We start from the raw sequence: 27,610 nt of genomic DNA, 5'->3' as shown, positions 1-27,610 counted from the left end.
GGTGTGTTGCAGTAAATTCTTTGTGGTAACTGAAATATACTTGTAGCCATGGTTCACAAAAAGAACATTTATTGCTAATAGCATCAGTAATGAGATATCTCTGTTTGGACCCAGGTTAAGCCTTGATTGTCAGCAATTTCAAAAACTACCCCCTTAAAGTGCTTTAAGTGCACTCAGCTTGAGTCATCTTTAACCTATTTATGTATAAGAACTGCCTTTCTTCACAGCTGGAGTCAACTGTAGGCTTTGACAATGAACTTTAAAAAGGACCTGTTACCTGAGTATATTAAAACGCTGTTATTCTCCAGTAGTATTTTACTATACACGTATATTCAGCAGCCTTAAAACCCTATTTGCGGGCGGTGGTGGCACACGCCTTTAATCTCAGCACTCGGGAGGCAGAGGCAGGCGGATCTCTGTGAGTTCGAGGCCAGCCTGGGCTACAGAGTGAGTTCCAGGACAGGCTCCAAAAGCTACACAGAGAAACCCTGTCTCAAAAAACCAAAAACAACAACAACAACAAAAACACTACCATATTTACTTACCAGCTACTTCTGTGCTGCCCAGTCCCCATGAAGAAGATAGTTCAGTGCCATTACAAGTGTTACATACTGGCAACATGCCATTTTGGCTCCTGTACTACGCTGGACTAACACACACCGAAAACTGTATTAGTAAACACAGATCCAAAAAGTGTTCTTGTATTTTATTTTACTTTAAAAGGTAACTTGTGTACCAAAAATTCTTTGCTTTATATTCTTTCAGCTCCATTTTTATGTCATTTTAGAAAATATGATTTCTTAGCTTTACCTCCTTACCAAGAAAGCTTATATAATAATAATTATAATAATATTATATAATTATAATAATGGTGTAACTGCACACCATTATTCAAAGTGATAAAAACTAAAAAACCCTGTATAGGCATTAAAACAAATCTGCCTCTAGACAGACATACAAGTGAAGATAATATGGATATATTCCCCAAGCTAATACTGAATTAATAAGTATTTATTAGAAAAAGAAAACAATACCCTGGAAGGCTCCCTGCTTAGAAATTGCTTTGCTGTGACGCTCTGCACACACACTTGTTGCAGAATTTCCCATGCACTGCCCTCTCGGGGCCCACTAGAGACCAACACATTCATCTCTACAGATGATGCTCCCATGTCCCTTAGTCACTCATGTGTGGGCCTACATGACTTCTTCTATAATCATGTCAGCAACAGAACGCTGGGAACCCATTCTCTTGTGCAGTGGAAGTTTGCAGAAGTAAATATTCTCAGGTGGCTTCTCTTGAGTAACTCCTCTATTTACTTTACTTTTAACACAAGCAATTTCTTTCCATGTTGCAAAATACTCAATAAATATATAATAAAAAATTCAGTGTTCTCTGCCTTTTTCTGTCACAGAGGAAAAAGTACAAAAATAACCTCTAAAATGATAGCGATGGCTGGGGATGGCCTGCAAGTCTATTTTTCACATTAATTACATCTGAAGATCTGGGATGTTATTTGAAAAATTATGCTTAAAATATTTTATGCCATCCCTCATCGGATACTTGTGTGAAGCTCTCAGACTGTGGGAAGATTCATTATTCAGCAGTGTCACATTTCTCCAGTCCATGGAGCACTGAGAGCACCACTGTGAGGATGGACTGAGCCAGCCAGAGGAAGAGCTCAGCTGAGAAGGATCTTGGCCATGCATGGTGCTGCATAACTACAGTCCCAGTCGTCTGAAGGCAGAGAATCAAGAGGATTGGTATAAGCTAGCTCCAGGCCAGCCTGATGTGCACAGCAGGTTCTGTCAGCCAGGTACATTTTACATGTATATAACCCATTGACTTTAGTAAAACAGGTTTACTTTCAATGTTTTCATTGACTCTTCCATCCCCTTGTAGGGAAAAACGTAAGCACCCTCTTGGATCTTACTCCTAAACTCCCCTCTGTACAAGTCACCACAGTGAGACACCGCTGTGAATAGAACACAGTCTTTAGCACTCCTTTACCTGCCTTTTTCTTCCACGATGAAATCTGAATTCCTTATTAAAAGCAACTGCTAACATGCCTCATTACAGCCTAGCCACCTTCTATGCTGATTCTTAGAAAAATTTTTTAAATTAAAATTCAAGGGTAATTTTGGCATACCTCTGTGTTTGAATAATAGGTGTTCCAGGATGACCGCAGGGACTCTTGACCACCAATATCCCACATAAGAAAATGAGTGTTCTTCACAACTATTTCTTCAACATTGCTTCCTATGGTTGGAGAAGTATGAACTACTTCATTCATTAAGCTGTTGAAAGACACCATTGAAAACTCTTTTGTAAATCTTGAGAACCCCAAGCACGTTTTATCTTTATGTTTTTAAGAGAAGTCAACCTTTCCTATTTATACCAATCATAATAATCATTAACACAAGAAAGAAAAGCTTGAGACTTCCTGTACAAATAAAGTTGTAAACACAGTTAACCCCTGAAGAATGTTTTCTGCTTTTTAACAAAATGAATTGCAGGCCTAACAGAGATGGGAACACAGTGGTGTGTGTTTGAATGTCTGTGGGCAAAATGCCAATATGACCAGTTACTGTATCAGAACCAATGTTCCATCCTGAAAGTGCAATTTTGGATAACTGAGACAACAATACTTACAAAGTAGCAATAACTCAGTAATATTCTATGCATTCATTTTGCTTAATGTCTATGTAAGCAAGGTGAGAGTTCAGCCCTAAAAACTACTTTAGGCTTACCAACCTATAGCCTTAAGGTCACAGACAAATAGAAATTTTTCTTAAATTGAACTCTATCTAGGATACTGATTCTCATATCACTTGTATTATCTTAGCAATTGCTTAAATACTTTATTCAAAATGCGTATTTGTTGATAACATTCCATGATACACTTATAATTTTCTCTTGAGTTTTATATGTTACGTGTTTGACACTATGTACAAGACTGTTACCAAAGATGAGAAGTTTCAGAGATATTTGAGCTTCATATTAAAGGCTAAATGATATTAAAATACATTTTGGCCAACGAATGAAGACATACTAAAGAAAAATAATGACAACTCTGAAACAATAACATATAAGGAGCCGCCTGTTAGCAAATGTGTCAGTTAGGCATTGGGCAAGTGAGCATCTTTGGCAAACTGAAGGCTAACAATACTGCTTTTTTCCCACCCTCTTCTTTTTGTAGTGCTAACAATTTAGCCCAGTGTCTTGTAGGAAATTGCTCTGCTGAGCTATAAGCCAGCCAGAAACCAATGGGCTTTAAACGCAAGATGAGGAAGGGAAAGGTGAGATCAATATAACAGTGCCAAGTACTGAGTGGCTATTTGTTAAAATGCTCTGGGTATGTAAATCCATTTCCACAGCTTAAATGTCTTTGGCCCTGAAAGAATGGGAAATCCTCAGACAGTGGATTCATGAGGTGTTAACATTTACTGATGATGAGCCTTAATGTATTTCTGAGAATTTCAAGCCTCTCCCTTTTGAAAGCTACTAAAGTAGTATTTTGACGGCCATCACTTCAGACAAGTCTGGCTCTGTTAAACAATCCCAAAGCTCTTAGGGGAGAGCAGCATCCCAGAGACAGAGTTCTATTTACACAGGGCTCCTTCGGGAAGCATTAAGTGAGAGTCATATTATCACCTCACCCCAGGATAATCTGCACTTCAGTTTAGTTTAATATTAAAGTCCATCTTCCTTGGGAAGTCAGAAGGAGAGTACTTGGTGGAGGCTTTAGTGAGCCTAAGACATTTTATTTTACTTTTTTATTTGGTAAAATAGAAAAGGTTGCACGTCTACGCCTAACTGTTGTATTATTAAAACTGGGAAGATTGGTATCTCATTACTTATAAAAACAAAGTTTTTCAACAACTATTAAGTAGGCACCAATACTTACAACTGATAAAGAATGGTGGTTTTCCCTGCATTATCCAGTCCCACAATGATTACTTTGTGCTCTAAAAAAAGAAAACAAGTCACGAACATTTATACTATTGCATGCACGCACTCTACAGTACAGGCTTCCCACAGAGATGATTATAACTGAGACTCATCTATTAAGCACCCACTACTGAAGGATTATAGGAGGAAACTTTATGCAAGTAAGGACCTGCCGTGAGTGAAACAATCCACTACAGTGTTTTCTATAGAGTTTTCCCATAAAGGTGTTTAGACTGGTTAGCTAGAAAAAGAGGCTATGGTCACTTATGAGTGGAGGCAGGGTCGCTCAAATACAAATCTGATATCATGACTTAAACTGTAAGTGTAAAATGTTAGCTCTACACACCTGCTCAATGTCTGGTATTCAAAATGGCTTTAAGTTGTTTTAATATAAGCAAATTTTCCCACCCACATGTACTAACATTTTTGCCTTTCATTTAAAAATGACGTTTACTGCTGAAAGCTGCAATGCTCTTTCCATTAGCAGACAGAATTTTATTTTTCCATTAATTGGCAGAAGTAAAAGCAATTACTTAGCCTTCAATGGTTTTTATTGAAACATGTTTTATGTAATCATTCTAAGTAGATGTTTCTGCTGACACTGTCCAACAAAAGCCTTTCCCCTTCTGATGACAGGCACGAAATAACCATTCTGTTAAAGGCAGTTATTAGGCCTAATTATTCTGTTAAGTGGTACATATTTTGAAATCTGTTTTGAATGTATGATAGAAAATCACCCCACATCTATTCAGAGTATGTTCAAAATTCCTCTCTCTTGGGAAATAGGGGGGTTCAACAAGCCCCCACCATTAGCTGAGAAGTTACTGATAGTTGATGAGTCCTGGGGAGAGGGATATTCAGTTTTCCTTAGGGCGTGGCTCCTGGTAGCCACCCATATTCCAGTGAATGGCCCCACAGGCAAGAATATGTGAGCAGCACCAGGGCTTGGTAGGTGAGGGAGGAGAGAGACAAAAAGACAGGGGTGGGGGGAAGGGAAGAAGGAGATGTGAGGGAAGGAAGAGAAAGGGAGGCAGTTGAGGGGATCTGGGGGTACATGTGAGGAGGAATGGGGAGGAGCTGGGGGAGGAGTGGGAGGCGAATGTGATCAAAAGACATTGTATGACATGTATGACATTTTCCAAGCACAAGATACACATAAAAATCCCCCTCTCTAGCACAAAATGCTTAAGGAGCTGCTAAAGTGCTTCAGCAGGGCAGGGAGGGAAGCTCCCCAGGAAAACGGACAGGAGAGAGGCACTTCTTTTGCTAGCTGCTGCTTCTCACATGCACCACCGAGAGTGAACTCTTCTCTTGCCCTTACCCCCACTTCCTGTCTCTTTCCCTGGCCTTTGGGGATGGGTAGCTGTGGGACCCCCAGGACGGGACCTCTGACTAAAGACTCCAGGGACATTTCTACTCTCACACCAGATTAGAAAATAGTTTAAAGGTTGATGTCAGATATGAGGCAAGAATGTAGGTCCTCTACTATTTAACCACCATTAAATGTGTAACAGTCAGTCTGAAAGACAATGTGATAAGATATGTTTAATTAAAAAGGGGGAAAATGTGTTTCCTCTCTGACCCACATCTTCACCTTGACAAATTTTCTCAAGTTTCCACAAAGACAAATATGCTCAAGAATGACTGCAGAGTTTCGCTAGCAAGACCTTGGAAACACCCAGACATTGGTGGGCAACCACATTTAGCTTACAGATATAAGAAACATTAAATGAGTCTTTTCTATCAAATACTATAAAATGTGTTTATGATAAGGAATTTAAATCTTTGTATCTCCCAGCCTTGACCTTGTAAGACTTTTATGCAGATGTTTTAACGCCCTTCCGATGTGCCCCCAAAGTAAAACCTTTGTTTGCACAAAGGCCCTGCACTTGGATTAGAGTGGCAGACCCTTCCCCTTTATTTCCTTTGCACCAGGGCTTTTAAAGTTAGCTAATTTCAAAAGACCATGAGGCCAGACCCTCAGACAACGGGGAAAAAACAAGGTCCCCACCCCTATCAGAATTAAAACTAAGTGCATATCTCTGAGTGCTTGCTTTCTGAAGTGCACTCTCTTGACGAAGAGGGAAGTTTGGACAGGTGGAGACACTTCAATTGGAATGGTAGTCTCTTCTTTAAGACCCCAAACTTGCTTCTAACAGAGAGGCAATATAACAAAACAGTTTGTAGCCTGAGAAGATGTGGGAGGCCTACCCATTTCTCTGTGGGAAGCCTGCTCCCACTTTTTCCCCAGGGTACTCTTGAGGAGGGAGGAGGGAGAAATATTTAGATAGAGGGGAGAGAAAAAGATAGTAACACATGATAGCCTCAGGAGGGCCTGGATCAATATCCACCAGCCCCTTCTGTCTCTTCCAAAGGGATTTCTATAGGAATGCCAAGGGGTGGAGCAAAAGACCTCCCCCTCGCACAGCTAAGTGCAGACCCTTCCAATCACCTGGTAACCTCGCACGTAGCCAAGCAATCCTCTAATGCAGTCCTGCTGGGTAAAGCAAGCTCAGATTTCACTAGGAAACATCTGTGGGCCTCCACAACTTCTGTGGGTCTCCACAAGAAGAGAGGGATGCAATAATATCTAGCACTATGGTGATATGCTCATTACTTAAGCAAAAAGAACCAGCGTAGCACCAACCTGTAAGCTTAGCACTCAGGAGGTTCCCTAAGTTCAAGACTAGTCTGAGCTACATAAATAAAATGCTGCCTTAAAGTAAACCAAAGAAAAGAGAAATGAGACGCCTATATGATGCTCAATAATGGGAACATTTCACTTTAGAGCTCTGCTTCCAAAGATAAGCTCTAATGAGCATCAAATTACTGCTAATACATTTTTAAAAGCCTTAACAGTGCATCAACCAACAAAAAGACGAAGCACAATTTGTAGACAAGTTGCGATGACAAACTTCTCTGTCTTCCAATGATGTATTTATCAGAAAGAACTATCTGTAGTATATCACAGAACAAGTAGACAGTGGAAAGGCTATTTTCATGTTGACAAAAGCTGCTTCGTAGAACAACAACAGAATGATTATAACTGACTTAATTTCCCTTCTGTGACTGTTGGTTTGAATTCCCTAGCTTCTAATGGAACCAACCTTGATGCACTCCATTGGTTTGCTGTTCCTTAAAAAATAAGAACAAGAGCACTCTTTATCAACAGAGGCACAAACAGACTGCTCGGCACCAAGCATTCTTGATCTTTTTTTTTTTTTTTTTTTTTTTTTTGCCAGGCAAACTTTGTTTATTAAAGCACAAATAAAATATCACCACATTTCAACACAAATAAAATATCACCATATTTTCCCTTTTTTGTCTAATAAAAATAAAAAAGGTATAACTGATATAGAAAACTATATACAATAAGTACAGTAACTATATACAATATATATAAGCAATAAATACATCACCAATGTCTATTCCATTTGCATTTGACAAATTCAGAGAAAATATTTCATTATCTATCCTATTTTGGTGAGTTCAAAATGTACCTAAATCACTTTCTATCCTAACTTGTATTACAAACAGAAAACTGTCTTATGATGTCTTTCATACTTACACACTTAACACCTCTTAGTGAGTTTCTTTTCTGAATTTCTTAAGAAGGAAAACTATAACTATAACTATCTAATCTTCAACTCCCTCAGAGACCCAAGAAGGAAACAATACTACCTAGTAAAACAGGAAGTGAAAACAAGTGACTTCCAAAAAATGAGTTATGACAGAAACAGCCAGCTTCCTGGACAGTCACCTGAGGGGTCTCTGCATACTGGGGCATCCAGCAATTTCCAGAATTTAAAATCCTGAATCATGACAGGACACTGGTGGAATTCAAGTTTATCTAGTACATGGAATACGTGCACTGAATGTGAGGTCGAGCTGTAGGCCATGTGTACATCCTACTTCACAAATGAGTCTGTCAGATACGCTAAGCCTGTAGGCCAAAAATGATGCCCCAGCATTCTTGATCTTTTTAACAGCCTAGCTCTAGAGACCTCGGGTGACTGAAGCAGTGAGAAAACAGCCACTGGAATGGCAGAACCTGGTTGAACAGAACTCCTGCTCAGGGAAGAGAATGGACAGTACCAGCAGATGGTTCACTGTTGAAGCAACTTGTGGGTAACTGCAACTATTTTTAAACCATTTTGTATTATATTTGTACACTGTGAAGATGTGTCTTTGCCAAGGTGCCTTCTGACTGCTTTAATATAGAGCTGAATGGCCAATAGCTAGGTAGAAGAGGATAGGCGGGATTTCTGGGGAGAGAGAGGAAGAGGAGGGGATTTCACCCTCAGACTTGGTCTTGCCTTACTGAGGAAAGGTCACGTGTCAGAATGTAGATTAATAAAAACAGGTTAATTTAAGCTATAAGAACTAGTTGGGAAAAAGCATAAGCTCTTTGATAATTAATAATAAGTTTCCAAGTCATTATTTGGAGGGTGGAGATCCAAAGATAAAGCTTACTACAGGTGAAGATCACAGTATTAAAGGCCTGATATTTACATGCATAAATAATGCATCATTTTGAAATTTGGTCTCCAATTGAACTGAGGGAAAGAGACTGGTGCTGGACAGGGTATAGACTTCAAACACTAAGGTTTTATCTTTCAGATCCCCTTCTCTTCACTTTATAGGGAACTCTGGCAATTAAAACAAAACACATAATTTCAGTCTTTCCTACGCTGGTTCTTTTTGCTTAAGTAATGAGCATATCACCATAGTGCTAGATATTTATTCTTCAGATAAAGTGGCCTAACTACTCATGAAAACTGTCACCAACAACCTAAATTTACACATACGGCCACAGAAAGGATTGTCCTCTGTAAAAGAATGAAGTGATACAGTTTAGTTAAGATCTTAGCTCTGAAGAAGTATCAACACCATCTAGACAACAAGAATGAAAGCAGGCTCAAAGGCCAGCTACTAAAGGCCACGTTCAGAAAGGCCATTTGCCCTGTTACGTAACTGCACCTCTCCCTCCAACTGCCTGCTATGCTTAAGAGATTCTCAGTTTGTCAATGGCTAAACAATTCAAGTCACATATACTAATTAGTGAAGTTTTTACCACTCAAAGAGCTGTGAAGAAAATGGAGAAAGTGATGTGAGTGTGTGTATATAGAATCTACTTCTAAGAAAAACCAAAAACAACAAAACAAACCAATCCTGAATGCATTGTCCCTGTGCAACACTTCAATTAATAAGTTGAGAAGCTTCTTAAAAGGTGCCCTTGCCAGAGTGGTCTGCTTCCAGTCAATCCACTGACTGAGCTACTTCTGTGTACAGCATGTCTATGTCTATGTACTATGTCATGTCTAAGAGGGACCCCAGGCTTGAAAATATGACAGCACTTGTTCTACACTGCTGTCTTTTGGTTGGGCATAATCAATAGGCCACACACATACAACTCATGTGTAGCAAACAAACAAAATCAACTGAACTCTTTGTCAGAGGCACTTTCTGTGATGTTGCTTAACTATTAATAATTTTCCTCATTTGTGCCATAGTAAACTACAGTAAATGTTGAAAGGTATTTATAAATATGTAGCTGTTACTAAAGCAGTAACTGTTAGTATCTGTTGACCAAGGAGGTTAAAAAGAAGAAAAAAAAAATAAAAGAAAATGAGAAGGACTCTATCCCCAAAGTCAAAATTGCTGCCAACCTGATGGGGCATTAACGTCATTTAATGTAAATTAATGTAATTTAATGTCATTTTGACATCAGTGTAGGAAGTAGAGATCTCTGTTTCACTAGACTTTAGATATCTCAAGTTGTGCTGAGACATTGAAAAACCCCATCTGATTCTCAAGGTATGGAGATGAAAGCCAGCGTTCATACTTCTAAGTCCTCAAGCCTCTCTCAGAAAACTAAACAGTCAACTCACTGTCTCAAACAGTCTACATTTGTTACTTAGAACAGGTTTTGAAATATCAAATGAACCCTTTAGCCATTGTTAAACTCAACTTGCTGTTACTGAGCACAGGCAGGAATACTCGTGTTGGAGGCCACTCACCACAATTTGCATCTTTTGTGGAAAGCTGGGAAGAGTGGCAGGGCTGTGAAGGACTGAGGCTAGTCTGGGCTACTACACAGTAAGACTGCTGCAAATGAGAACAAGGAAAACTAAAGAAAAACAAACTGTGAACAGTCACGTTTTTAGGTTTAAGGTCATGCTTGTAGATAAGCACAGGTAGAAAAATGGTTAACAAGAAATATAATTAAAGGAGAAATTTCAAAAAAAAAAAAAATCAAGAAAAATTAAAGTTTTCTCCTTCATTTTTTTTTAACTTTCACTAACATGAACCAAACTGTTTATAGTGTTGGTCCAGAATACCACATGTTACTGAACAGAATAATACTATTGGGGGGGAAAAGGTCAGAAAATCAGAAAAGCACTATGTAGAGACATGATTTTTAAAATTGTGAAATAAGGCCGGGCGGTGGTGGCGCACGCCTTTAATCCCAGCACTCGGGAGGCAGAGCCAGGCGGATCTCTGTGAGTTCGAGGCCAGCCTGGGCTACCAAGTGAGTTCCAGGAAAGGCACAAAGCTACACAGAGAAACCCTGTCTCGAAAAACCAAAAAAAAAAAAAAAAAAAAAAAAAAAAAAAAATTAAAATTGTGAAATAAATAATATGCAAATTTAAGTTATCACATTAAAATTCCATCTTGTTAAAACATTATAATTGTAAATTTCTTTTTAATGTATACAGGAAATTTCGTGACACATAGACTGCTACCTTCTAGGTATAAATGGCTGTATCAACACCATCATTACAGGAAGTTTTACATGAATTAAATACATAAACCACCATATAACCAAGCTAATATCTGATGTGGTGATACAGCACACGTGCATAGTCATACCACAGAATATATCTGAGTTACTGCAAAGGCTAGAGGCTCTTTTGCTTCCCTGCCTAGTTCTCCAGCCTCTCCCAATCCCACTCAATGTATCTGTCCAATGCATCATCCAATGTATCCAGTCCATCTGATGACTCGACAGAGTCAATGTATCATGTCGATCTGATGATTCAACACTTACCTCAAGAGTCCTGAAGGTAAACACTTGCAAAATCCCATCAGTACAGAACACCATTAGGACAAAGTAACAAGAGAGTGAGCTATGTATCTCTTGAAAAGCAAGAGCTGAACCCCAACTTTAAGCTAAGAAAAGCAAGGTCAGTAATAAAAAAGTAAACTCTTAAGTGGTTTATCTTTTTTATTTTTATTTTTGAACATAAAGTCTCCTATAGCCCTTGCTGGCCTTAAACTTATGTAGACTAGGCTGGCCTCAAACTCAGAGATTTGCCTGACTCTCTCTGCCTCTGAGTGCTGAGATTAAAGTTGTGTGCCACTATGCCCTCCTATGTTTAATGCATATTTTATAAATTAATATTCATAATTATTCTGTGACAAAATGCCATCATCCCTCATTTTACTACTGAGGGAACTAGGTGTACTGGCTGGTTTTGTGTGTCAACTCGACACAAGCTAGAGTCATCAGAGAGGAGGGAGCCTCAGTTGAGGAAAGGCTTCCATGAGATCCAGATAAAAGGCATTTTCTCAATTAGTGATCAATGGGCAGTGGGGGGTAGGGGGAGCAGCCCATGATGGGTGATGCCATACCTGGGCTGGTAGTCCCAGATTCTGTAAGAAAGCAGGCTGAGCAAGCCATGTGAACCTAGCCAGTAAGCAGCATCCCTCCATGACCTCTGCATCAGCTCCCCATCGAGGATCCTGCCCTATTTGAGCTCTTGTTCTGACTCCCTTTGGTTATGAACAGCAATGTGGAATGTAAGCCAAATAAATCCTTTATCCCCCAACTTGCTTTTTGGTGATGGTGTTTCATCACAGTAATATAAACCCTAAGACACTAGGCCTCAGGCTATATAGCCTGCCCAACATCATACTACTGGGAAGGAAAGATGGTCTTAGCTTGCATTTGAATTCAGGGACAGGGCTCTAGATAATGTACTGTCTTGTTGGTTAGCTTTGAACTCTATATCAAGTAGCAGTATAAAGACAAATTAAAGTTTACACCTTTTTTAAAAATCCCTTCATACATTTAATGCTTAAAATGAGTACAAAATCTCTATGGACATTAAAAATACACAGTTTGTCTAAGGAAAAAGATAATCATGCTATATGCATCTTAACTTCTCCTTGACTTAGTAGTAGAAAAACATACTTTATCAGTAATAAACTACAAGTCTGAGTATGATGCTTTCCTAGTATGCTGATTCCCCACTTCAGCCAAGATGTGAGTCTTAACCATACTTTAACTGTAAAAAATAGTTCATCAGGTAGAGGAAAACAAGCTTCTGATAGAGAAAAGAACTAAATACAGGCAGAGCAGCATCAAAGACTGAGTAGGTCCTCCAAAGAACTAAATATACAGGCAGAGCAACATCAAAGACTGAGTAGGTCCTCCAAAGAACTAAATACAGGCAGAGCAGCATCAAAGACTGAGTAGGTCCTCCAAAGAACTAAATACAGGCAGAGCAGCATCAAAGACTGAGTAGGTCCTCCAAAGAACTAAATACAGGCAGAGCAGCATCAAAGACTGAGAAGGTCCTCCAAAGAACTAAACACAGGCAGAGCAGCATCAAAGACTGAGAAGGTCCTCCAAAGAACTAAATACAGGCAGAGCAACATCAAAGATCTGAGTAGGTCCTCCAAAGAACTAAATACAGGCAGAGCAGCATCAAAGATCTGAGAAGGTCCTCCACAGTAACAAACTGCTATGACTGAAAGTGTCTGCAGAGATAATGGAGATGTGTTTCTTTAACTCACTGAACAAATGTAATAGTAAGACTTCAGACCTAAAGTTTCTGCCCACCAGAAGGCTGGAAGGCTGATGTTCAAGGGCACAAGCATCTAACCCATGTGTTTTAAGGATGTTCTGAGCAGTACTACAGTTGAAAAATAATTTACTCCTTAATACCTGAGATGGATTCTGAGTGTTTGTATTTTAGAAAATTCATTTCTTTTTAAACTAATTACTGGTCTTCACTAAATATGCATCCATAATGATTCATGCAGTTGAGAAAATATTGAACTATAAACTGAAAACATAAACTGGGTGAGTACAAAAATGTGAATAACCCAAATTTGAGAAGCTTAGTAAGTTTCAAAACAAAAATGTCAAAGAAAAAGCAGATTCAAAAAAGCTAATTTGTTGTAAAGCAAAAAAATGAAGGAAAACGATGAAAGCAACATGAAAAAGAAAGAAAAAGTCAGGACACACAAAGAGAAAGAAGACAGGAATATCAACTGATGTCTTACCAGGAAGAAAAATAATCAGCAGCTGTAGTCCACACACCAAGAAAAAAATAACTGGCCAAAGATGATGTAATCAGCAAACATGTATTTTACAAATATAAGCAACATAAAGACATTTAAGGTAAGAGACTGTCATCAATACAAATAAGATGAACAAATATGAGATAAGTTTATCCCTCTCTTAACTTTACTGCATACAGGAGTTGAGTTGCACAGCAAACACTATGCCACCATATTCTTGGAGGTTTATTAAATATGCAGATATAACAGGAGTCACAATCCGGCAGCATAAAGACAAGTGGTGGATGCAACTGAGCTGCAAGTGTGTGCATTCTATAGGAAATGTGGCATTTGCTGTCTTAGCTGACAGCACAAATAATCTATGTTGCACTCTCTAGGAAGGTGTCATAAAAATAATGCAAAAAGAAAGAGATAGAAAGTCAAGAAAGGAATTCTTTTAAAAAAAAAAGTCACTTAACTCTAAAAGTGGAAAAGAACAGTGCAACTCCCACCAGAAGCCAAGCACAGTCAACAGTGAAGTGGCAGACCTCAGCACATACATAAACAAACGCTACCACATCAGTAAGTTCCACCAAGCATCCCAGTCAATTTAACAGGGCAAGTTTCACAGTGGGCTCAAAAACACAGCAGTGTGCTCTTATGTAAGAGATACACATGAAAACACAAAAGGTCTGAACAAGATTGAGGCAACCTTAATCTCAGGAACATTCACAAAGCATTATACAAGTATGGAATACAAGTTTCCTCTCCAAAGGTACATGGACCCAAAGAGATAACAGAAGCATCATTACTCTCAATAAATCTGAAACAAAATAGAAACCTCGAGGTTTTTACCACACTAGGAAACAAGATTATGCTACCAAAAACAAATAGACTCAAAAATCAAAACTAAAATTAAGTGCAAACTAGGCAACAAACATCAATATCCAGTCAAAAAAGAAATCATACAAAAATGTAAAATACTTCAAATTGAATAAATGAAATACAACACATCCAAACAAGTGACTACATAATAACCAAAGGGACATTTTCAACTCTGAAATGCTTATATTTGACATGTCCTTCAGGATCTAGTAATGAAAGACAAACCCAAAGTAGATAGAAAGAAGGAAATAATTAGCAGTAGTTTAAGTTAAAAAAACTTTTCGTTTCTTTATTCCCATTAAAAGATTAAGCAAAGTTCAAGGACTCTACTGAACTTCAAAACTCACCATGGTTGTAAGGTCATAACTGAGATTATGGAAACGGCCTAAAGACCAATGTAACAGAACAAAACACAGAGAGATAAGGCTCACTTTTTTTTTTTAAATGACAATCTGAGTTTCTACAAGGGCTCCAAAGGAATCCACTTGAGGGAAAAGGTCTTCAGAAAATCATGTGGAAGATTACTTCTATTATGTCTATGTGAAAATACGGAAATTCCACCCCTATTCACATCACAACACAAAATAAATTGAAGTCTATCACAGACATTAACAGAACAGGCAACATTTCTGGAGGAACGGAACAGGTATCTTGAAGTTACCAAAAGCAAAGAGCCATTACAAATACCTTGAGAGCTGGTTTGATGGCAAAAAGTTTAAAAGTTTTTTAAATGGGTAAGGAATCTGAACTGTCTACAAATAGCAAGTAAGGATATGAAAAATGGCATGGCCAACTCTCACCAGAATGACTAAAATTAAAGGCTGATGCCATCAATTGCTGGTAAGGCCATGGAACACTGCTGCCAAGAGTATGAAGAGAATGTAGCAACTTAAGAAAATAAGAGCAGTTTACCTGTTCTTTGACTTAGAAACGGCTATTTTACATTTAAGAGAAGTGGAAATGTCTATAAAAGTTCTCACAGGGTAGAGAGAGGAGTGGCTCAGAGTGGAGCACTACTTAGCCCTTATTAGGCCGAGTTCTATGCCCTGGATCATAGGGCTGACTGTCTTTGACTACTCATAGTGTTGTAACCCATCAGGATATAAGGGAAGAGTCACAAGACAGTCATGGCGAACACTTTCAATGCAAAAAGCTGTTCAAAACTAAGTCAAAACATAAAATAAGGCAGTATCAAAGAAAAGAGTGACAAGAGCCTTTATAAAAATATGCCACCAGAATGCTAAGAATATATTTGCTGAACCAAAATATTCAGCAGGAAGATTGGAAGACAAAGGAAATAACCTAAGACTAGAACCCAGTCCCCAATAAGAAAATGTTCATGTGCATCTTTGACAGTCACCTTAGCATACACTGACAATAGAATGTACAGAAAAACAAAGGAATAAACCCTAAAAATAAATAAAATCCCTAGGACCAAGAAAGGTACATCTTTAAATTGAAAAATTCCTGAGAACCTACAGAAATGAATGAAAAAACAAATGGACATGGAATTACATCTTTTTGAAACTTAAAATTACCAGAGATAAAGAGAAAATTCTAAAAAAAAAAAAAACAAAAACAAAAAACAAAAAACCCTATGAGATAGAGAAAAATAAATCAAGATACTACAGTTTTACTTAGCAATAGTGGAAGGTGGAGGTCAAGGCAATGTCTTCAAAATTCTAAAAGAAATGTTTTCCAATTCATAGCTAAACCAGTTATAAGTCAAAAGTAAAGATAAGTGATATGTCTCCAGGCATCTGAAATTGAAAAAAATTACAATTTACAGATACCCTTTTTGGTGGGGTACAAACAGAGTTCTTCTCTTTCCATAACTTTGGCTGTCCCTGAACTCAGTATGTAGACCAGGCTGGCCTTGAACTTGAACTGAAACAGATCTGCCTGTCTCTGCCTCCCAAATGCAGGGGTTATGTGTGCCATCATGCACAGCTCTATAGATAACTATGTGGCATCTTTTAAATAATTGTATAGTTCTTTTGTTTGTTTGTTTGTTTGTTTGTTTGAGACAGGGTCTCTCTACATAGCCTTGGCTGTCCTGGAACTCACTATGTAGACCAGGCTAGCCTTGAACTCACACAGATCTGGCTGACTCTGCCTCCCAAGTGCTGGGATTAAAGGTGTGCACCACCATGCTCGGCTAAATTTGTATACTTTTAAAAGGACGACATAGTGTAAGTACAGAAAATCACTAACATGGCAGCAAAGACAAGCCCAGAACAGCTATGCACCGGAGATGCCAAAAGGAAGCCAAAGCATCTGCTGGGTGCGAAGCGGGCAAAACGTGAGAGTCAAGCTTTGGACACTGCAGACACTCTCAGCCAATGAAAGGAAAACTAAGATGACCTGTGATTTTCACTCTAGTAACAAACTGAAGGAAAAACAGTAAGACAATTAGAGCAAACTGTCGCTGAGGATAACCAAATTTTATCCTCACAATAATGACAACTCGAGGTGTAGAACAAACCAAAGGTCTGTACCACTGGGATGGAGGAAGGGAAACAGGCAGTGCCTTTTCCTCCTCTACCAGAAGAGGAGAAATGATCATGGCTAAAATTCCCATCTAGACATACTTCTTTCTTTTTTTTTTTTTTTTTTTTTGGTTTTTCGAGACAGGGTTTCTCTGTGTAGCTTTGCGCCTTTCCTGGGACTCACTTGGTAGCCCAGGCTGGCCTCGAACTCACAGAGATCCGCCTGGCTCTGCCTCCCGAGTGCTGGGATTAAAGGCGTGCGCCACCACCGCCCGGCTAGACATACTTCTTAAAATGAATACAGCATTGGAGAGAAATGTTGAGAGTTGAAAGATGGACTCATACATTAAGACTTTAGCATTATTTCACTTTAAAGTATAACCTACATGTTACTACTACTATACAAAATGTTATGCTGAATGAAATAAAACAAAACAGCCGGGCGGTGGTGGCTCACGCCTTTAATCCCAGCACTCGGGAGGCAGAGACGGACGGATCTCTGTGAGTTCGAGGCCAGCCTGGTCTCCAAAGTGAGTTCCAGGAAAGGCGCAAAGCTACACAGAGAAACCCTGTCTCGAAAAACCAAAAAAAAGAAACAAAACAAAACAAACAAAAAGGCAAAAACTAACACCCAAAGTAAGTATATTTTGCCAGTGAGTAAGTAAAAATTCATGCCTTAGGGAGATTATTTCTACTGAGTGAACAAAACAACAGAGAAATTTATAATACAATTACAAACAGTGATAAACATTACCCCTGAAACCAGTAATTACACAGAGTTAATGCTAGGCAAGAAGTATGTTGCTTCTGGTAAATCTGTGAAGGAATGACTCTAACTAGTGAGTCTCTTTTTTATTTATTTATTTATTTATTTATTTTTTAATTTTTGAGACAGGGTTTCTCTGTGTAACAGTCCTGGCTGTCCAGGAACTCGATTTGTAGACCAGGCTAGCCTCGAATTCACCTGCCTCTGCCTCCTGAGTGTTGGGATTAATAACTAGTGAGTCTTGATCAGAAATCTGAATAAAATTAAGGACTGGACTTTTCAAAAGTAGGATACAAATACAGTCTAAGAGACTGGGAATAGATTTGTTTAATGTGTAGGGAACTAGTGAAAATCTAGAATTAAGAGCAGAATTACCCAAAGGAAAAGGTTAGGACAACCGCCAGAAGGAAAAGCAACCCTTATTAACAGCTGATAGCGCCCAGGTGGACAACATGAAATTTACTAATGAGAAGGAAATGAATTAGATGACAAAATTAATAAGTTATTACTTTTTGATTATGAAAATGAACTATGATTAAAGCCTTATTTGTCTTTTTGACTAAACGAAAATCTGATGTCAGGTATGTACAGTCAAAAAAGACCAGGCCTATGGACGTTAGAAAAATTTTAAAGTGTAAGTTAAAAAACAAAACAAAAAACCTTTAAAACTTTGAGAGCTTAAGCATATCACACACACACACACACACAAGCATGCATTTTATAAGAACACATGAACAGCCACAGGCTATTTCCTCCAGTGATAATTTATCAGCTTTCTATTACAAATCAAATTCAAAGTTCCATTAGACAATGCACGGTTTAGTAAACTTATCCCCAGGAAGATATCTCACATGAAAGAATGCTTGGAGCTCTTTAGGAACCACAAAAACAAGGTTAGAGTGAGGACTTACTGAAGGAAAGATAGGAAAGAAGTCTGTAGGCTACTGTCAGCTCTTTCACACTGGCCGTGCCTTACCACCATTGCCACTGATGTCCACCCTACCCCATTCTAACTTAACCGGTAGAGTGAAGACTTGGACATATTATTCCAATAGTCAACTCTAACTGGGCACCACTACATAAGAATTGTACAATGGGAAAAAAAGGAAAATGCCAACACTGGTAACACTGTTTACACAGAAAACAAAAATTCCAGACTACTAAATGAATCTGATCCCATTATTCCACCTCAGGGAAAACACCTAAGGACCACAGTCTTCATGGTTCCCACTGCTTTCTTATTCAGTATACAGTCTTGGTCAGCCTGTAAGAACCTCAGTGATACAGTTTCCTGGCTACTGCTCCTATCTCATCAAGTGAACGACTGTACAGCCTAATTAAACTATGCACAGTCTCTTTAGGTGTATCCAACTTTTTCGTCTCTTCTCATACATTAGTCCATCTGCCTTCACCAATATGCCCAGTTCTAGTCAGTCTACCTTGCATTTGTCCCAAACTCCCACTCATCATCAAGTCCAGGTATATCCTACCCTGAAAGGCTTCGAGGAACCACCTGATAATGATCACGTGCTTCCCTGGCACCATCATGCCACACTTAGAAATGTCTATAAGCAATTTCCTCCACTAATTCTTGCGTGTTCTGCGAGCACAGGGTAGGCATCTTGTTTGTTCTTAATCTCTGTACTGTGTCTACTTTGGAGGACTGGTTTACCGACTAAGAGAAATTGATCATGAATGAGCATAAAGTGACGTAACCACTAGTTCCAATTTTCAGCAGGAAGGATAAAGACATTTCAAGTAGTAAGGGGGCTATGGAAGCTCAAATAATTATGTAAAGATGGATGTGGACCACATGAAGGCTTTCATCATCTTCGATGATTGCCCTTTTACTTTTTCCCCCTTTCTAGTCTGCTTATGGACTCCTCTAATGAACAGAGATAAATAAAAGCAATAACCAGACTATAAAGGGAGAATCAACGCTTTGATGATTTTTATTGCTTAGGCTAGGGGGTGGTGATATCATTGTGTAATTTATTTATATTTACACAAATTTAATTGTGTAATCAATACATAATAAAATTATATACTGAAATATTCCTTGACATGGTACATTTACAAGCATTTGAAAATGTTAAGTTGCTAAAAAAAAAAGTCTTACATTTATGGGTAACACTGCTGGGAGCTGAACTCTGGACACTTTGAAGTCTCTTAAAAAGGGTATTTATTGGTGGCATTTGCATACATCCACACATGTTAGTGTGCTTGCATGTATTCATACTCATAAGTTTGAAAAGGGCTTTTTAAAAATCAACCCACAGAACAAGTGAACTAAAGTCATTTACATTCATTTCATGGTTTAAATCCACAAAACAGATAAGCATCTTAATGGTAAGAAATTGGTACTCATAAAAAACAAAACTAGTTTATAAATCACGCCCTACAAAATGAAACAAATGGGAAAAAAGCAAAACAAAACAGGTCTTAATTCTCCGAAACCATTCTGTTACAAGAATGCCCAAGACTTTATCTCTGGGCCCCATTTCTGTCTGGTACTAACTCTTCTCAAGACATCATTCTGACTCAGAACAGGTTTTACAACTTCTAGGTATTTCCTGACCTATTCTAGAATAATTACGGCCACGTAACATCTTACACATAACCGAAAGCATTTAGTTTTTTTTTTTTCAACGCCTACAGGGGTGGAGGGAGCTGTGCCTGTGTGTGAAATTTTCAGAAACCTGTACACCTGAATACTCACTCCTGAGTCAGACGTCAGAGCCAAGTCAGACAACGTGGAGGTGCACTGGCTTACACAAGAGGAAGGTAAACAGTGCAAAACTAGTGTTTCGTGTTAAAGGAAAGGAAAGTTTTGGGCTCTCGTGGAGACACTTTCCTACGGCTAACCAGACCTAAGGCTGGTTCACTGAGGCGGAAAAGGCCCAGCAAACAGAATGCAGGAATCTGTTTCCACCTTGCTAGGCTAAAATCCGCGCACGCATGGTATTCCCGGCCACCAGGTGCCTCCCCTGCCCGGGCTCCCAGTCCCCAGATGCGAGTTCTACCCTGAGCCGGGTCCAGATCTCAATCTGGACTTGCGGGCGCCGCGTCCGCCAACCCGCCGGCCTCACCTTGGTTACAGAAAAGGCTCCACAATTTAGCGAAGATCAGCCCCATCATGAGCCCCGGGCGGGACGGGCTCCCCGGGCAGCACTGGGCGGCAGGTGCCGCGGCGCCCGCGGTGGAGCCGAGGCGAAGCCGAGCCGGAGCCGCGGAGCCTCAGAGTCCCGCGAAGCTTGGGTCTTCCGCGGAGCCGGGAACCGCCGCAGACTCCTTTGTTCGCAGCGCGCTGAGCCCAGCCCCGACCCGTAGTCGCTCCGTCTGCGCCCACCTACCCAGCACAGCCTCAACCGGCCGCGAGCCCCGCCCCCGCCCCGCCTCCCCGCCTCAGCCCGGGACCACCCATCGCCGGAAGGTCGGCACGTGACGTCGGCGCGCTGACGTCAGCTGGCGCTCGGACGTGGCGGGTCCTCCCTGTGCACTTCCGGTGGGTGTCCCGCGGGCCGGTTGGCGTCAGCGGGGGCGGGGAGTGGCGGAGCTGGGGATTTCCTCGGCGCGCGCTCCCTCTCCCGTCACTCTGAGGAAACGCGGACTCGGCTCCCCGGCTCCAGCGTTCCACCCCGCGGCGTCGCTGCTACGTCCCTCGCTGCTAAGAGCTTGCAGAAACTCAGCTTTGTGCGGTCCTCTGGCTGCGCGGGGAGGAGTGGGTTTTCATTCCTGTTCCCCCCAGGCTGGCAGTCTCGGGATTCCAGCGTGATTCTTAATTCTTAATAGAACTGATGGGGACACGCGCGCTGGAATCCCTGTAGCCAGGATGCAGTTAAGTTTCTAATACCGGTCGTTGATCGCAGAATCCTTACCAGTTGAAAAATGGAAGTCTCATAGGCCGGAATAGTCCCTGAGGCCGCCTGGCGGGCCCCACATAACTAGAGAAGGATTTTTAAGGCCGGGTTAGCACCATAACCTATTCCATGACCTCTTCTTAAGTCAAGTGAGTGTGACTTAAAATGCCCTGCTGGTGCTGTGCTTCAAAGACCAGTGAAGACTTAGGTGCAAGATCATACTCGCCAACTTGATGACACTAAACCCTAGCTCCAGTCTCTCATATGGAGGAAAAGATGTACTGATCTTTCAGCATTCAAACATTCAAAGCATTCAAACTTAGCTTTAATGACCATTTCGTTGGACCATAAATATAAACGAGTTTATAGTTGTGTAAGCAGGTTTAAAGGGTCATGTCTGCTCCTGGTTTCATTATTAAAACGCCAACTTTAGATTCTCTAACGCCCCTTTCAGTTGAGAATTTAGAAATTTGAAAGTTTTACTAACCGGAAGGAAAGGAAAACTACTCCGACTAAAAAAATTATGCTGACAAATTTACTTGAATATTGTTTAAACAAAATGCTTATATGTGTACTGATGTTACAAAAAAAGGCACTTAAATTTATGCTGTGCACTTGTATTGACTATATTAAATTGTAGTAGGAATGTTTATCAAGAATTTAATGAAACTAGAAAATTCTGAGAATGTACTTTTTAAATGTCGCTCATACAAACTAAATACTTTTTCTTTAAATATCCTTTTAAGGTTTTGTTGACACTAATTTCCGTGTTGCCTTTGGTATAGAAGAGGTAACATTGTTTTATAGAATGGTGACATTTGAAAATGAATATAATTTGAATTCTTGAGATGAGAATAACTGCATGAAAATATCAGGAATATAGGCTATTGTGTTATGCGTTGATTGGAAATGACAACTTTCACTAAAACAGAACCCCGGTAAAAAACTGTCCAACAAAATATTTGAAAGGTTTAAGAGCTAAATTAGCAAAAAATAAACTGAAATTTCAAGGAACTCGTGGAGCTTAAAAAAGCAAAACTTTGTAGATTTTCATAGGAGGAACCATTATAAACTTACCAGATGACACTTGGAAAAACTTGATATCTTTGGCATTGAATTCAACTTACTAATCAGTTAAGTTAGATCAGTTTGTACAGAGCTTGAAAAAAAGCATTCAGGGAACTTGGTGCTCTGCCAGCTAAGGAGGAAAGCCACTCTTCCAAAACTCCTTAACCTTCCTCAAGTCAGTTGGATTTCAGTTCAGTTGGTCGGGTTCCAGCTGAGTTGGGATTGATTGCCCATCAGGAAGTTCTTTTCTGCCATATGGTCAAAGAAATCAATATAACTTCATTCAGTAAATATCTATTAGACACTTTTAGATGCTGTAGGTGATTGATTGATGCAAGCAATTTACTATATCATTCCTGAAAGTAAGAAAGAACATATTGACAAATGTCTGATGAAGCTGTCTTTTAGAGTCACAAAAGAGGTTACATAAATACCCTGAATTTCAGAATATTTCCTAGGCCAAAATATCTTTAAGTCTATGACTCTGGTCATAACTTATACAATGAGACGTGACATCTCTCCTCTGTACTTCAGGGATCACCACAGTCAGCCTTCTCATATTCTGTAAGTGTTCCTCCAACCGGTGCTTGGAAGCTCTCACCTTGTGCAGTGTTATCATTTGGGGGCATGATTACTCTCCTTCCTGGTTCAATGGAAGCCAAGGAAGTTTGTAAAGTACGATTTGTGGGAGGATAGGATTTTGTGACATGTTTTAGTTCTCTCCTCTTAAGAAACCACTGTACCCTGCCCTTTGTTACAATCCTGTACCTTCGGATGGGACCTATTACACACATTTTTTATAACTTCATTAAAACCTAGAAATCTGCACTCACGCCTCCCTTACATAAACTAGTTAATTTCTGATGTGTCAGAATTTGGGTCACTTCAGTTCTTCCCTACTGAGTGAAGACTGACAGCCATGCCTTCAACATGGGTGATCGTATCATCTAACACTTAGAGAAGGTTGGCCTTTTCCAACACTCTTTAAAGCAGGTTATCTAATGTGCAATCTTTAGTAACACCATAAAGCATGCCGTGTTATCTCCATTTAGATGAGAAAAATAAGGTGTAAGAACTCTTAATAATTTGCCCAGTGTGCAAGAGCCGTCATATGAATCATAGCAGTCTAGATTGGCAGTGAAATTCTTAACAGTTAAGAAGATATGTTGAATGAATGGCTCATTCAACAACTTGATAAACTCCATCCTCTAAAGTTAAAGGCATTTTATTTTCAGAATCTTTACTGTTTGTTTCTTTCTCAACTGGCAAGGATACATTCAGGACAGAACAGCAGGGATTTAGGCTTGGACTGGTGGATCTTCAGAGAGGTCTGGCTTGTAGCCCGTTGTGGTGCTAATCCTCAACGTTTTGTAATCACAGCAAGAGAAATGAGGAGGTTCAGGTAAGGTATAGACTATAATTTGTAGAACTAAAGATGAACAAATCCAAAAGCTGATGTGCTTAATCCTGGCAGCATTCTGAACTAGATTATATTCATTCTTTGGCTTTCCAGACACTGTAGGTCCTAGTTAGTATTTTCTCAGATGACAACTGTATTTGAAAGCTGAGATACTATATTTACAGGATTAGATTTGTGGCTAAATGGATGTGTGTAGATGTCATGTTGTCTTTATAGAACATGGGGGATTATCAGGAGGAGCTGGGTGTTGTGGTAAATGCCTATAATCCTGTCTCTCACAAGGTTGAGATAGGAGGATTGTGAATCAAGAACACCCTGGGCTAAATAAGGAGGGTCTGTCTCAAAAACAAACAAACAGACAAACAAACTAAGGAGAAATTTTAGATGCTTAGCATTTGGGTTTAAAAAAAAAAACAGTTGGGCTGTAGTCAGATTTTTCTTTGGGGTGCCAGCTAACAAATAACGATATGGAGACTTATTAATTATGAAAAGCTTGGCCTTAGCTTAGGCTTGTTTTTAACTAGCTCTTATAACTTAAATTAACCCAATTCTATTAATCTACCTTCTGTCACATACAGGCCATCCTGCTTCCTCCTGTCTTCTCCCCACCTCTCCCTGTCCCTGTCCCTCCATACCCTCCCTTACCTCCCCTAGATTCTCCCTCCCTTTCTCTCTTTGCCTATAAGTCCTGCCTAAACCTGCTGCCTAGCTTGACCACTCAGCTTTTTTTTAAAGATTTATTTATTTATTATGTATACAGCATGTATGACTGCAAGCCAGAAGAGGGCACCAGATCTCATTACAGATGGTTGTGAGCTACCATGTGGGTGCTGGGAATTGAACTCAGGACCTCTGGAAGAGCAGTCAGTGCTCTTAACCTCTGAGCCACCTCTCCAGCCCCCCCCCCTCAGCTTTTTATTAGAGTAATACATCTTCACACAGTGTACAAATATCCCACAATACTGGGCCTTGTGTGCATGTAATTCCAGACATGCAGATCCCTGGAGCTTGCTGGCCAGTCAATCCAGCTGAATCAGACAGGCCAGATTCAGTGAGAGAACTTTTCTCCCCAAGATAAAGTGGGGAGCAACTGGGATTGCTACATTGATCTCTGGCTTTCACATGCATGTGCATGCATATGAACTTGCACCTGCACACACACATTTGTACACACACACACACACACACACACACACACACACACACACACGTTCGTGCTCATCCACACAAATCCAGGAGAAAAGCAATGAAAGAAAAAGGAGTAAGTTCCCTTTACTGCAGAAGTCTACAATCCAGAATTAAGATTCTGTTCCCAGGATCAATCTGAAATAACATCCTCAGAGATGAAATGAGGTCAGGTTGTGGTAGAAGAAATAAAAGGTGAATATGATAAAATATAAAATGAGAGAATTAGATAGAAACTGGAGGTGAGATAGAAATTGGTTGTCCTTTTTTCCATTGGGAGTGAAGAAGCTTCTTTGAAATCAGCGTTTCTTCACCATTTAAGAATATCACCCTTGTCGGTAGCCTTTCTAAAATCACCTCCCCTTCACCTTGTGACCCCTCCTCATGAAATTAAATAAGGATTAAATCTTATGTGAAGTTCAATTTTAGAGTGCCATAAACAAGCTTAAAATGATGGGATTATATCTGAGATGTATTCCTCCCATCAGTCCCTACCTGGGAGCCATACTATCCTTTAAAGAATGCATAGCCTCAGTGGTTTCTGCATGCCTGTATTCCTATAGGAGTCTTCCTTTGCTTAGACAGTACATGCTCACTCTACCAACTGTAGATTTATGACATGTTTTCTTGATTTTAGTTGTACAACACCAGCACACCTACTCATTCACATAACTGCCACTACAATCATATCTAGCCAAGATTAATATAAATATCTAGTCACTGTTCAATGTTCTAAAGTAGTGAACTACTTTATATTAAATGTATGTTTAACAGTCATTTCCTTTTCTACTTCACAAAGGTGTCTGTGTTCTATTAGTCATTCAGGGAGTGGCCTTTATATGTCAAACAATGAATACACTATGTGGAAATGAAATTTCTCCCTCTTGGAGTCTATATTCAAGTTCAGGTTTTCTTTATTTCTAAAGATTTCTACTGCAGCTAGTGTCAGGGCCACTACAAAATCGCCTGTCAGAATTCCCTTCCTTCGTACGCTTGGCTAGTCCTCTGAATCCTCGCCAAGGCATCCCTGTTGCCGCAGGATGCCACTTACCTGTTCTACCTGCCAGACTGCAGCAGAACAGGCTGCCCTTCCCAGGCTGGACAATGTCTACTGACAGCAGCAGGATGGCCGTGACAGCAAAGCTAGAGCACACATGAACACACAGCCTTCACCAGAGCTTGGTTTATCCGGGCCTCATATTGTTGTCTGAGTCTGGGTCACCCCTGCTGCTTTTATACCGGTAGCTCTCTGTTTATGTCAGCTCGGCTATAGACCTAGAAAACAGCCATATAAAATAGGAAAAATAGAGTATGGTGGGAATTTTGGGTGGTGCAGCTGCCCGTGAAGTACCCATCCTGCCGTATGTAAGTAAGCCTAGCAAACAAATTTATTTTTCCAAGCTTGATTTGTCAAGTTTTTCTTTGATCACTTCACTCTTCTTATTTGGGGTGAATAGATGTTGTCTTCTCAGGAAAGTCATGCAGTGTTTTCAAAACATGTGTCTCTTGGACATTTTCTTTACTGATTTTAGATGATTAGATCAAGAAAGAACCCCATGCATTCACTGAATATACATGATACTGCGGAAAGACTGGGTGTTGGTTTCTGAAAACAACTTACTGGTCCTAAGTCTTTTTTAAAAATGATATAATGGAAAGTTCTTTCAGCTTTTGGAGCCTTGGTTTACTCATTGAAAAACTGTTTATAACCATGTTGCAGAACCATGGCAGAGTGCCATTGCCAGTGTTTTCACCTAGTAAAGAGTTGGCATGCCATCGAAAGGAGCAGGTATATTTTTTTAAAGCCAATGTGAAAACTTAAAAGATTTAAGAAAACAAAACGAAACCCAACAACAACCCTTTCCTACCGTTCCAAATGAGATACTGCCCAAAACAACAAAAAGCACAAAACAAAAACAAAACACCCACTCAGCGGCAGAGACAGAACTGTCCTTCATGATCAAGTATACAACAGCCCTGTGACTTTTTGGTTACTTATTTTTAAATCCTTTTGTCCTCACTACGATAAGGAAAGTCACATCAAGGCTCTTTTCGTGCTCTGAAGTACGTTAACTATTAGCTTTATGACTAATTGTAAACACTATTAGGGCTTTTAAGTTTTACCTAAGTACTCATGGGTGTTAGCACATTAAAAAATTGTGGATATTAGGGCTAGAGAGATGGCTTAACAGTAAAGAGCACTTGTTCTTGCATAGGACCCCGGTTCCATTGCCAGCACCCAAATGATGGCTCACAACCATCATAACTTCAGTTCCAGGAGATCGAACAGGCAAGCACGTGGTGCACATACATGCACGCAAGCAAAGCATTCATACACATGACGTAAATACGTTTTGTTGTTGTTGTTTTAAAGAGTTGGTTGTGTTGTTTCACAGCTGATGTCAGATTCATGTGTCTGAGGGAGGGAAATAATTTCATGAAATCCAAGGCCAAATAAATTGTGGCCTTCACCACCACTTGCACGGGGATACTAACTGGAAATCTCCCTCAGACTAGCAAGGTATTCTGCTCAACCCAGGCCGGTTCCCAGGCCCGGAGCCCCAGGGTGAATCAGGCAAAGAGCGTTCCTCGCGGGAGAAAGCACCACCCTCATGGGTCAGGACTGGAGGTGATTGGCAGTTGCAGATGGGGCGTGCACAGAAGAGTGAGCTGCAGGCGCCGGAAGTGACGAACCAG

General features: G+C 39.9%; 1 protein-coding gene across 1 annotated transcript in view; it reads right to left on the bottom strand.

The window, feature by feature from the left end:
- Positions 1 to 20,759, bottom strand: part of Arl5b (ADP ribosylation factor like GTPase 5B) — a 32,185-nt gene extending 11,426 nt beyond the window's left edge. Inside the window, exons 1-3 of the mRNA XM_052728032.1 lie at positions 20,470 to 20,759; positions 3,906 to 3,966; positions 2,148 to 2,295 (exon numbers count right to left, since the gene is read on the bottom strand). Of these exons, the coding sequence (XP_052583992.1) occupies positions 2,148 to 2,295; positions 3,906 to 3,966; positions 20,470 to 20,518 (258 nt within the window). The 5' untranslated portion in view covers positions 20,519 to 20,759. The remainder of the gene's footprint in view (positions 1 to 2,147; positions 2,296 to 3,905; positions 3,967 to 20,469) is intronic.
- Positions 20,760 to 27,610: the final 6,851 nt, after the last annotated feature.

This window comes from Peromyscus californicus, unplaced genomic scaffold (assembly GCF_007827085.1).
Source record: "Peromyscus californicus insignis strain IS unplaced genomic scaffold, ASM782708v3 Scaffold_8__1_contigs__length_139910024, whole genome shotgun sequence".
Taxonomy (NCBI): Eukaryota; Metazoa; Chordata; class Mammalia; order Rodentia; family Cricetidae; genus Peromyscus; species Peromyscus californicus.
This window is presented reverse-complemented; position numbering and strand designations above follow the sequence as displayed.